A 12875-nucleotide genomic window follows, 5' to 3' on the forward strand; every position below is an offset into this window, starting at 1 on the left:
TGCTAATCAGCCCGTGTGAAAAAACAGGGCGTACAGTGATGTTATGGAGTTGTGTTTTTTATCAGAGGCTTAGATATGTCTTCTGCAGTTATGCAACATCACGAAGGTGATGGTGGGGCAGATCCTCCTCCAGATCCAATGCAGATGCAGGCTGATTGTGAGAAAGGTATCACATGCAATTATTATTTTTTTGGATGAATATATTGAATTAATTTATTTATGTGTATATAATAATTATATGTATTTGAGAAATAATAGTGACGACTAAAACGAAAAGGCGCGTCATCAACAAAGGGTTTTCAACTCGAGAAGCTAGAGTTGCATTAGGTAGACCACTACCACTGGAGTGGGATGTTCGAGGGAAGAGTTACAAAGAAATTGGTGATTATTCCCAACATTTCTCTAGAGAGATCGGCATTCTCATTCGACAATATGCCAATCCTGACTAGGACCGATGGGATAAATTACCCATCGAAGTTAGGGATCGCATACTTCCTCGTCTAGAGGTAATTTATTTCTATAATTTTTTTATTGGGTTCACTTTAATATTAAATCTAGCTAATTTATTTTATTTTTTTGATTCAGGATGATTTATTCGACATTGGTCGAAGTCGATATGCCTCAGAGAACCTCCCCGGCATTCTTTTGGGCATTCAACGGTCGTGCGCTGATCGTTACTCGGAGTGGAAGAATGACTTGTCCACTCATTTAAAAAAGAATGGTCGAGCACATCCTCCTGATGGTTTGGGCATGGAGAAATGGCAGAAGGCGCTCCAGTATTTTGATCGCCCTGAAGTGAAGGTATTCACAAACATATTATTTTTTAATTTATTTTTGTTAATTTAACATATGGTTAACACAAGTTCTTTGCAGAGGCGTTCTGAGATTAACTCTGCGAACCGTGCAAAACAAAAACAGAGAAGCGTGCAGGGCTCACAATCTACGCCAGCCCTTCGTTACAAGAAGGTACTTTCTTTTTTACATAATTTTTATTTATGTTTTTTTATAATGATTTTTTTCTTAATTTTTTTCAAACTTCTTATATTGTAGCGTGATTTACAAACTGGGTGTCTTGCTGGGGTTCCAGAGATTTGGATGGCGACTAAGTACATAGACGGGGAAGGTTGGGTGAGCAAGGCAGCAAAGGATAACTATGTAAGTAAATTTATATTTTATGATTTTCTTACTTTATTGTGTTGTAAATTCTAATATTCTTGAAAATTGTGTGATACATGAAAAGATGATGGAGATACGTGACACTCTGCAGTCACAATCATCTACGAGCGCTTCTGCTTCGAGTACTATCCCGAGAGAAGAGGATGACATTATTCTTGTTGAGACGATCTTTGGACGTCGTCGAGGCTATCAGCCGGGCCTTGGTCGTAGGATTCGCATGAGGGCGAATTGTGAAGCGGCTGATGTACCTCAACCAGCCCAACCACCTCCTACCGCACAAGACATGTAAGAGATGAGGGAGCGACTCCGAGCCATAGAGGAGCACTTGGCTAGGATTGGTGGAGTCTCGGGATCTGGATCTTCTCAGCAAGGTCATGGTGTCGATCCTACAACACCTAGTTAAAAACATTTATATTTATGTATTTTAATTTTACTATGATATTGACTTTGTCATAAAAATATTTATAGTAAAAATATAATTTTGTGCATAGTTAAATTTCTCTTCTATTTCAAATCTTTTAGCAAAAAAAATGTGTTAGTATATATATTGAATAATGGCATTTTTTTTAAGTATATATAATAGTGCATTAACGATTGCCAAAAAAAAATTAAATTTAAAAATATATATATATGGATTTTTAGCGACAACATATTGTCGCTAAAAGTACAAAATGTTGTCGCTAAATCTTAACATTATGGCACTAATAAGAGGAAATTGCAAAGTAACGGCGACGAAAAAATGAACCTTTTAGCGACAACGTGTAGTCGCTAGAGGGAAATAGCGACGACATTTTCTAGTTCGTCGCTAATTAAAAACAATTAGCGACCGGCATTTAGCGACGACAAGTAACGACGACATAATGGTCGCTAAAGGTCGCGACGACATTTTGGGAATTAGCAACGACTAAAGTCGTCGCTAAAACCCCTTTTTTTTTTGTAGTGACATAGTAAACAATATATACTTGTTGGTTTTTTTCTTTTTTGAAAAAAAACACGATTAAATTTTTAACTTATATATGTTAGCATAGATCATTTTATTTTTAAAAACATTTTACAAATTTGAGAGTTTAATTATTAAAATTTGAACTTTAGAAACCAAGTTATAAGAATAAGGCATATAAGCGTAGCTTATTTCATGAAAGCATTTTATTCATCTAGAATACTGTTACTGAACAACTTAGCAATATATAATAAAAGTTAAACATATATGGAACTAGAGAGCACAATTGTTCACCATCAATGGCTCCAATTAATTCCATTTATTAGTTTTATATCATTAGAACTGCTTCTGAAGATTTTCCACAATCTTTTTGTCCAACTTAAAGGCCTTAGCAAGAAGATCAGGATTGATTGGAGGGTTTGATCCAAACACTGTGTTGGCAGTGATAATCAATCCAGGGTTTTGACTATTCAGAACAGTGAAAGCAACCACTGGAGTGGGCCCTGTATTGAACTCAAAGTGGACCAATCCAATTGGGAACACAAACAAATCTCCAGCGTTTAGAACCTTGGCGTAGAGGCGGTTCCCGTCTTGGCTCGACGAGACAAAGCCCACGTAGAGCGTGCCCGTGGTGACGGCCAGGATTTCAGAGCCACGAGGGTGAGAGTGAGGTGGGTTTACGCCATTTTGGGCGTAATCAATGCGAACTAGAGATAACCCTAGAGTATTTAGTCCTGGAAACTTGTCTACGTTTAGGGTTGTCACACTGGACCCAAATGGATTATTAGTGTTTCCGGGACTGTTCAGTCCTGTACTGTAGAAATCGCTTGGATTGGTCAATTTTGGGTTCTTGCAAAACTTCCCATTCGTATACACTGCATCATCCATCAAATATTTATAGTGTTGGTATAAATTAAAATAATGACCCTCACTTTTAGTCCCTTAATTAACATATATTGTGACTAAATTTAAAGTAAAAGTTATGATTAAAAAAATATCATACATTTTTAGTAGATATCGCCATATTATTATTATTATTATTATTATTATTATTATTATTATTATTATTATTATTATTATTATATCAGAAAAAGAACGAGCTGTGATAACTTAATTAGGGCCAATAGAGCTCTCTCTCTGATTTATATATAATTTTGTTTTGCCCTTTATTCAAAGTAATTACCTACTTTTTAAAAGAATATTATAACAAAGAAACTCCTCAAAATTCTTATAAATTTTGCATTTTCTTTTAAAATAAAACATTTTCTTTAAAAAGAAAAATTTCCTCAAAATCCATATTTTCAATATATATATATATGTATATTTTAACAAAAAATTGCAAGTAATTCTCCAACTAAAAATAATGTTTAACAAAGAACCCCAATATAATTCCTCTCTCTGTCACTATTATTAACTAAAGTAGTTATACAAATTAAGTATATTAACTTTTCACCTAAATTAATATGAAACTATAGTGCAGTTATTTATACCTAAATCTACGTATAGATAATTAAAAAATGTTTTAAAATCATTGGACGAAGACTATCTCAAGATAAGGGCACATACGACTCAATAAATTAAAAGTATATAGTTAATAAACAACAGTTATTTATTTTTTAAGTGCTGAAGCAAATTATATATAGAGCTTTCTTTGGGTAGTTATATTAATTAATAATTATTAAGTAGTTATATTTTGTTTCTATGGAAATCATAATTACATATTTATATTATAAAATATAATATATTAAAATAAATAATTAAATTATTTTAAGAGTTTTATTTTTAATTATGTTTATAAGAGAATGAAAATTCATAACACGAAATGATGTATTATTCTTTTGTTAGTAAATAATAATTTACATATTTTGTATTAAAAAATAAATAATACAATATTCAATATATTAAAATAAATAATTTTAAGACTTTCATAACACGAAATGTTATATAATTTTTCTATCTCTTCATATATTATTTTTTTTAATTTTCAAATTTCGATTTATTGGAAGAGAAAATTTGAAAAAAAAAAAAAAAAGGTCTTGCATCCAATCAAATTTATTAATTCGTGATAATTGATATGTTGTTTTTAGATAAAATCGTTTTACATAAATTTGTCTGCTAGACTGGTATCAAATATATTATAGTTTGCCAATATATAATAATTAAAGACGATAAAATTAATATTGGAGTAAATCATATATCATAAGATTTACCATTGTCGAACTCCGCCCTGGTTTTGGCTTCAATAAAATCCTCAGCTACGAAAAAGAGCATATAAACGTTGGAGTTAATTAAATAGAAAAGATAATTTAAAAAATTATTATTATGATTAATATTAAGTTTTAATTTTAAATAATTGGAAATTTATTATGGTGTTGTTTGGTAATACTTAAAAAATAGTTTTTATATCTAATTAATTAAAATTTTGACAATTAAACATAAAACATTATTTGGTAACTCTATTTTTATTTATTATTTTTAAAAATTTTAATTAAAATTCATTAAATTTTGAAAATAGAATTTTTTCACTTTCAAATTATTTTTAAATCATTTTCGATTTTTTTTTCGTTTTTTTTTCTTCTCTTTTTCAAATCAGTACCTCATTTTATATTATTAAACAAAAAAAAAAGTTATCAAACACATTTATTATTTTTTGTTTTTATAAACAAAAAACAAAAATAATTACTAAACATATTTTTATGTTTTAAAAATAAAGAAACAAAAATAAAATTAATATTTCTATTTTTTTGTTTAAAAAAATCAAAAACAAAATTTTACCAAACACAATATGTTTCCGTACTGGTATATATATTGCTTCTTATTATCTCTTTAGTTTCTATATACCCACACAAGATATTAAGATGTAATTATTGAAAACGTTTTTATAGAATAAAAATTAAAAAAAGCAAATAATGAAGAACATAATTGGACGAAGATAATCTTAATTATATTAATTGATGGCAATATGTATACATATGTATTTATATAATGATGTTATATCTATATATATAAATAGTTATTATTAAGTACTTTGAAAAATAAATACATACAACCACTCTTGAGATTATTTATTGCTACGCAGAAATCTTGGAGAGGACTTGGATCATAGGCTGAGGCAATGGAAATCGCCAAACCAAAGATGGCAAGTGTGATAAGAAGGAAATTAATCCACTTCATCTTTTAAATATTATATATATAATATCACTATATAATTAATTGTATATGCTTTGTGTGTAGATAGAAAAGTATATATAATTTTTTAGAGACAGAGGGAATGAGAATTCTTTGCAATAAAATACTTCTATTTATAGATAAGTATCTACATGTGCGACAGAATAATTGGCTATTGTTTACACATAGAGATAAAAGAATGTAAATATTAATTAGTAACTTTCTTTATATTATATAGTGGGTTATTTATCGAGTACTTATTGACATAAAATAAATAACAAAGATATAATATCATCATTATTCAAACCACTACACTATATATAGATATAGTTATTTGCTTTACCAGTGCTTAATATAATTGGTTTCCAGCAATTAATGAACTAACAATTAATGGCAGTGGTCATTTTATTTATTTTTATTAATATTTTTTATCCAAGTCATTCAAGTCATAGGGTTGAAGTCAATGCACGTCCATGGTGATAATGTCACATTGGACACCACTCGATATAAATTGTTGGTGTAATTAGTAAATACGAAAATCAAAATATTATCTTAGTTTGTTAATAATTTGGTAATACACTCATTAATTATCTCTTCAGTCATTTAAACTGTTTGGACCTACGAAAAATAAAATCAACGACAAATTAAGAAAACATCAACAAAGAAAAGAAGCTCTCCTAGGGCTTGCGTTTGGATTTTCTTGGGCTATTGTATTCCTTTGTATTAGGAATTGTCTGGTCTGTTGACCTGGTTTGGGTGGTTCAGGTGTTCCTATCTATGGATCCGACTGGTCTTCGTCTTTGTCTGTGGATTCGAGGGTTTCTTTTGCTTGCAATATGGCATCATCGAATGGGTACATTCAGGAATTGGAGGATAAATGTCCACGGTTGTGTCTCAAAGAAGAAGAACATGGTGGCCTATCCTATGATACTGCTCAAGAGATTGCTTCTGTAATTGATGCCCGATGATGTTTAGTAGGTAGGTTCTTGGTGGATAAGCCATTAGATTTTCAAGTTATGCAGAACATGATTGCAGTTTTGTGGAAGCCTGGTATATGAATGTAAGTTAAGGAGCTGGAAAGCAATCTGTACATCTTTCAATTTTATCATGAAGTAGATATCAATAGAGTTCTTGAAGGAAGTCCTTGGATGTGTAATGGGGGCACAATGATCTTTGAGCACCTCAATCGTAAAGATAATCTGAGAATGGTACGCTTGAATCGTTTATCTATTTGGGTTCAAATTCATGATCTGCAACCTAGCTTCATGGTAGAAAGAGTGGTCAAAGATATTGGAAACTATGTGGACCACTTTCTCGAATCTGATCCGAATAACTTCAATGGGGGTGTGGAGGAACTTCTTGCGAGTTAGGGTGTCAATTGATATTGAAGTACCATTAAAGAGAAAGCTTAAGATTAGGAAAATTGTTGGAGAATGGTTCTGGGTGAATTTCAAATATGAAAGGGTACCTACGTTTTGTTTCATTTGTGGAATTATAGGCCATGCTGAAAAGTTTTGCCCCTGAATTTTTTACCAACCTATGGATACCATTGTTAAACAGTATGGTATTTGGCTGAGAGCAATCCCGAGAAGAAAAAACATGTTAATTGGGTCCAAATGGCTACGCCGAGGGCTTTCTGAGAGTAATCCTCGGGTGGTATTGGATGCAGCTATAAGGATACCAACAAACAGATATTTGGGTCCTCAATATGGGGTCAGATCTTTTGTACATACGCACAACTCGGATTAAGGGTGGGACAGTAGTAACACAATAGTAGGGGTTGGGGGAGACATGATGGAAGGTATCCCTTCCTTTACTTAGGAGTTGTTTATGCTGAATGGCGTTTCTGATCAAGACATTGTTAAGCACGACCTGTAATTGGTGCTTACAGATCCAAAGTCGATGTACCACTGGGGGTGGAGATGTAGAGAGTCCGACTGATATTAGTGGACAGGGTAGTGGTAATGGTGCTAGTAGCACGATGGTAGGTCTTGGTGGAGACATGATGGAAGATATCCCTTCCTTTACTTAGGAGTTGTTTATGCTGAATGGCGTTTTTGATCAAGACATTGTTGAGCACGACCTGTAATTGGTGCTTACAGAACTGAAACATCGACGTACCAGTGGGGGTGGAGATGTAGAGAGTCCGACTGATATTAGTGGACAGGGTGGTGGTAATGGTGCAAGGGGTTCAAAAAACTTTATAGGGGCGGGTGTTAGTTCTCAGGCTCGCCGATACTTATGAGTTCCCTAGGCTAGAATTGTCGTGGGCTTGGGAACCCACGAATCTTTCAATTCCTTCGAGAGATTGTCTCTCAAAAGAAACCCATTTTTGTGTTTCTTTGTGAAACTCTTTGTCGCAAGGATATGATTGATAGGATTAGGCGCAGCTTAGGTTTTGAAGGTAGTTTCGTGGTAGATCTGATTGGTAGAAGCGAAGGCCTAGCCATGCTTTGGAGAAACTAGGAGGAGGCTACAGTTCTGGGTTATTCAGCAAATCATATTGATCTTCTCACTATGGTGAAGGGTCACATTCAGTGGCGGTTGACGAGTGTTTATGGCGAACCCAATCGAATACTTAGGAGTCGCACTTAGGATCTGATTCGTTCCCTGGCTTCATTACAATTGTATCCTTGGTGCCTTATTGGTGATTTTAATAATGTTCGTCACCAAGAAGATAAAAGATGTGGTAATCCTTATCCTTGTTCGTTGGTGGAAGGTTTTTAGCAAGTGTTTTTTGACTGCAATCTTGTGGATATGGATTTGAAAGGATATCCATTTACTTGGGAAAGAGATAGAGGAACATATGGCTGGGTGGAAGTTCATTTAGACAAAGCTCTTGTCTCTCATGAGTGTTTGCTACATTTTCAAACTGCTATTTTGTGTAATGTGGAAGTCTCGACTTCTGACCACAGTCCCATTTTTCTGGAGCTGGGTCATATGCAATATGCCTATTTTCATAGACCTTTTAGATTTGAGAATGTGTGGCCCAGGGACCCTTTATGTGCTCAAATTTTTAAGCATAGCTGGGATGTTTGTGGCCCTTTAAGTTTGGAGGAAAAAGTAACTTGTTGCAACAAAGCTTTGGGAGTTTGGGCTAATGGTATGACAGGTAATTTTAAAGGCCGCATAAAGAAGTGTAAAGACCTGCTTAGTAAACTTAGAAAGTGTAGGGATGATGAGTCTATTTGCAGATATCGAGAGGCTGAACAGAACCTTGGGGAGATCCCCAACAAGAAATATTTTGGCACCAACATTCTACGTAATTATGGCTCAAGGATGGGGACCAAAACAACAAGTATTTACACGTTGCTGCCTCAGCTAGAAGAAAATTTAACACGATTCATAGTGAGGTACTAGGTTGGAAGTGCTTATCACAGAGTATTTTACTGATTTGTTCTCTTCAACTCGTGCTTCGGTGACGGTTGTTACTGACTGGGTTTTGAAAGTCATTACAGAGAACCAAAATGCTGAGCTTTTGTGACTTCCTATAGATGAGGAAATTATAGTTGCGGTGTTCCAGATGTACCCAGATAAAGCGTCGGGGCCTGATGGCTTCACACCTGCGTTTTATCAAAAGTTTTGGAGTATTGTTGGCCATGATGTCACATCAAAAACTAAAATTTTTTTCTCTAATGGTGTCTTTCCTGCCAAAGCTAACGATACTAATTTAGTTCTTATTCCAAAGAAAAGCAACCCGACACATATGGGTGATCTTAGGCCTATATCCTTGTGTAAAGTTTTCTATGTGATCTTAGGCCTATATCTTTGTGTAAAGTTTTCTACAAGGTTTCCTCTAAAGTCTTGGCTAATAGGCTGAAGATGCTTCTTGCTCATGTTATTTCAGATTCACAAAGTGTGTTCATTCCAAGGCATTTAATTTATGATAATATCATGTTTTCGTTCAAAAATTTGCATTATCTTCAGAGGAAAGCGAAGGGGCAAACATGTTACATGGCTTTGAAGCTTGATATGAGTAAGGCTTACTGTTTACCAAGTTTTTTGGAAACTAGAAATATAATGAGAAATAAGAGCTTGAAAGAAAGGATTGAAGATAAACAAACAAAAATTTTACGTGGTTGGGGCGTTAATGAGCCTTAGTCCACGAGTATATTGTATTAGATATTAGAGAGCTTTTGACAATGGAGTTTTCTGCAAGTTTGAGCAGAGTAATTGCTTTCAAGAGAAACTCTGGGATCCCCGCTACAATGCACAACTTGCCCTATTTATAGGCAGTTAGGTGCAATGGGCTTGGGCAAGACTAATCCGGATCCAATAGGGATGTAATCATAGTTTTCTCGCTAAATGAGTCATAATACAAAGAATGTTGCTTAATAAATCATATTAATCAGGGCCCATTGGGCCAGCTTGGGCATTGCCAAACCTTAGGTCTGCCAATAATACGTAACCTCAGACTGGTCTGCCTGGGCTTCTAAGTGGATCATGGGGACAAGATCTATCAGAGTAGTGGCAGTACTGTTTCCTAGGAATAGCGTATGTTCCGTGCGTAACCTATTCTGCAGGTTAGTTGCGAGACCAACTTCCGTGTTTCTTGGGGACTTGTCAGCGTCGGGGAAGATCAAACTTGCCCAATCCAGACATCTTGTCTGGGTTCTTTTACTAATGTCCCGGTTCGTTTACCAGGGTCCTGGTTCATTCACCAGGGCTCGGGTTCATTCTTGAAAAGGTTGTATTCCTAGACTAGTGAGCCTACCACCTTTATTGGCATCCTGGAATATACAGGTAGGATGGGACCAGGAAGATGAGTTGGGCCTGCACCTTGGTCCCAGACTAGTGAGCCTGCCATCTCTATTGGCATCTCAGAATATACGAGTAGGTCGGGACTGGGAAGATGAGTTGGGCCTGCACCTTGGTCCCAGACTAGTGAGCTTGCCACCTCTATTGGCATCTGGGAATATACGAGTAGGTCGAGACTGGGAAGTTGAGTTGGGCCTACACCTTGGTCCCATACTAGTGAGCATGCCACCTCTATTGGCATCCTGGAATATATGGGTAGGTCGGGACCGGGAAGATGAAGGCCTACACCTTGGTCCCAGTTCCCTTATTATGGTCAAGCCCATCGAATGTTGTTGGGTTAATTGACGATTGAGCTATCAGGACTTTCTTCTTCCCTGTTCATCGAGCTCAGGATGGGCCTTGATCTCTTTGAGGGAGCCCATGGACCCATCGTGTCATGCCACATGTCCTGGGGGAAAACAGGGATAACACTTGCGATAGGATTGAATGGGCTTATTTGGAAGCTATTCTCCTCAAGGTGGGTTTTGCTTCCCGCTGGGTTCTTCTTATTATGACTTGTGTGTCGTTTTTTTCCTATAGGGTGGTTAATGGTGGCAAGGTTCTTGGTCCTATTGTGCCTAAAAGGGGGCTCCGTCAGGGCGACCCGCTATCCCCTTATTTGTTTATCCTATGTGTGAGTGTCTCTTTGTTCTTCTCCGTCACTATGAGAAGAGAGGCTGGCTCCATGGTTGCCGGGTTGCTAGAGGAGCTCCGGTTGTGTCCCGTATGTTTTTGGTCGATGACAATTGCTTCTATTGCAAATCAAGCTTGGAGAAGGCAGCAAAAGTTCAGGTTCTCTTACAGTAAATCTTCCATATTTTTTAGCACCAATTCAGACCTGAATTTGTGAACCATGATTTTCTCTCTTTTGGGGATATCAAAATCCAATCGAAAAAGTACTTATCTTGGCTTGTCGAGCCTGATTGGAAGAAAGAAGACGACTATTCTAGTGTTCCTACATGATCGGATCCGAAAAAGAATTCAGGGGTGGGAAGGGAAATTCTTTTCCAGAGTTGGTAAGGAAGTTCTTCTCAAGTCAGTTGCTTATTCTATTCCTACTTACACAATGAGTGTCTTCCTTCTTCTGATGGATATTTGTTCCTCTTTGGAAATGCTCATGGGTAAATTCTAGTGGCATCCTTCTGATAGTCGAGGCAGGGGTATATCTTGGATGTGCTGGGGGTGAATGTGTGAGCATAAGCATGGTGGTGGATTGGGCTTTCGTCATCTCCGTGATTTTAACATGGCTATGCTCGGCACGCAAGGCTGGTGTCTCCTAGTAAATGAGCACTCTTTGGTTGCTAGGATTTACAAAGCACGTTATTATCATAAATGATCCCTTTTGGACACCCCTTTGGGTCATAACCCAAGTTTTATTTGGCGGAGTATCTGGGCTTCTCAAGATCTTGTGCGGAGGAGAGTTAGGTTGACGGTTGGGTCAGGCAAAGAGATTTATGTGCTTCACCAGCCTTGGCTTCCTGATGATTCTAACCCCCATGTGGTATCTTGCCATCCAAGTTTGTGTGGTAAAACTGTCAAAATCATCATGACTAGGGATAGTCATGAATGGGTTGAAGATATTTTACAGGATCTGTTTGTTGAGCGGGACAAGAGGTTGATAAGAGGCATCCATCTCAGCTCGTTTGAAAATGAGGACCATTGGTATTGGGATCCTGAAGCCTCGAGTATCCACTCAATTTGGAGTGCTTATAGGCTGCTTCAATCCATTCATGTTCGCTATAATGCTGACGATAACTCGGGCTTTTGGAGAACTCTTTGGAACCTGAAACTTCCCCCAAAGGTAAAAACTTTCTATGGAGAGTTATTACAAGTTGCTTACCTACTAACTTGAAGCTGCAATCTCGTCATGTGAATATTAGTCTGTTATTTCCTGTCTGTAATAGCAAGGCAGAATCTGTGGGACATGTTTTGTTTTGGTGCCCATTTGTTATTTTGTGTTGGCAGGTTTTTGGTGTGACTTTCATGTATACTGAACACCAGGATTTGAGAAGTTGTTTTAAACAGTTATTCTCCAGGGGAGTGGGGAATACATTATTGATAATTGGCATGATATGTTGGATGCTTTGGAGAGCTAGAAATGATCTAGTGTGGAATGGTAATTGTTGGACTGAAAATGAAGTGGTTATTGCTGCTGTTACTTATTTTGACAAGTGGAAGAAAGAAAGCTCAAGCTAAGGATGTGGAGTGTTTGTTCAACTCTACTTCTCATTTAGATGCTTATGAGTCATGGACTAAGACAAAGGAACATAACATAAAAATTAACGTAGATGTCGCTGTTTTTACTCAAAAGGGCTCGTTTGGTCTGGGATTGCCAGCTAGAGATCATAATGACTAGTTGTTGGAAGCTAGGATGCAATGTTGTTTAGGTGTTATCCAACATCACGAAGCTAAAATTCTTGGTATCAAAGAAGGTCTTAGCTGGGTGAAGATTCAAAATTGGTAGGATGCAGTCATAGAGTCGGACTGCCAACTGGTTATTCAGGCGATAAATAACCCCAATATGTTGCTTTCTCCTTTGGGTCTTCATGTTAGGGATTGACGGGTGTTGAAATATCAATGTAAAAATATTTCTATTGAGTTTGTTAAAAGATCTGCTTACAGAGTTGCCCACTTTTTGGCTAGGCATTCTTGTTATAATTCAGGTCTTGTAGACAGAAGGATATAAGTCCCGTCTGATTTGTTGATTCTTTTGGAGGCTCATTTAGCCACTTAATGAAGTTGATTTAAAAAAAAACTATCTCTTTAGTCTTTCATTTTATTTTAAACTGAAAAA

At 36.1% G+C, this 12875-nt stretch overlaps 3 protein-coding genes across 4 annotated transcripts; 2 read left to right on the plus strand and 1 right to left on the minus strand.

Annotated features, from left to right (window-relative positions):
* The first annotated feature begins 294 nt into the window (after positions 1-294).
* On the plus strand, positions 295-1610 carry LOC133789419 (uncharacterized). 2 transcript variants are annotated; one of them, XM_062227259.1, is made up of 4 exons: positions 295-506; positions 586-801; positions 874-966; positions 1051-1610. In XM_062227259.1, the coding sequence occupies exons 2-4, from the start codon at positions 751-753 to the stop codon at positions 1207-1209; spliced, it is 303 nt and encodes a 100-aa protein (XP_062083243.1). In that variant the 5' UTR covers positions 295-506; positions 586-750; the 3' UTR covers positions 1210-1610. The 2 variants fall into 2 exon arrangements, with proteins under 2 accessions (XP_062083243.1, XP_062083244.1); XM_062227260.1 differs by lacking the exon at positions 295-506 and having other exon boundaries at positions 515-801.
* An 842-nt stretch (positions 1611-2452) lies between these two features.
* On the minus strand, positions 2453-5290 carry LOC133789420 (germin-like protein subfamily 1 member 18). The gene is made up of 2 exons (XM_062227261.1): positions 5164-5290; positions 2453-2991 (listed from the first exon to the last, which is right to left on the minus strand). Exons 1-2 carry the CDS (start codon positions 5288-5290, stop codon positions 2453-2455), a joined length of 666 nt encoding a protein of 221 aa, XP_062083245.1.
* Positions 5291-11627: 6337 nt separating this feature from the next.
* On the plus strand, positions 11628-12277 carry LOC133791338 (uncharacterized). Its single transcript, XM_062229263.1, has 2 exons — positions 11628-11882; positions 12047-12277. Exons 1-2 carry the CDS (start codon positions 11628-11630, stop codon positions 12275-12277), a joined length of 486 nt encoding a protein of 161 aa, XP_062085247.1.
* Positions 12278-12875: the final 598 nt, after the last annotated feature.

The sequence above is a fragment of the Humulus lupulus genome, chromosome 7 (genome assembly GCF_963169125.1).
Source record: "Humulus lupulus chromosome 7, drHumLupu1.1, whole genome shotgun sequence".
Taxonomy (NCBI): domain Eukaryota; kingdom Viridiplantae; phylum Streptophyta; class Magnoliopsida; order Rosales; family Cannabaceae; genus Humulus; species Humulus lupulus.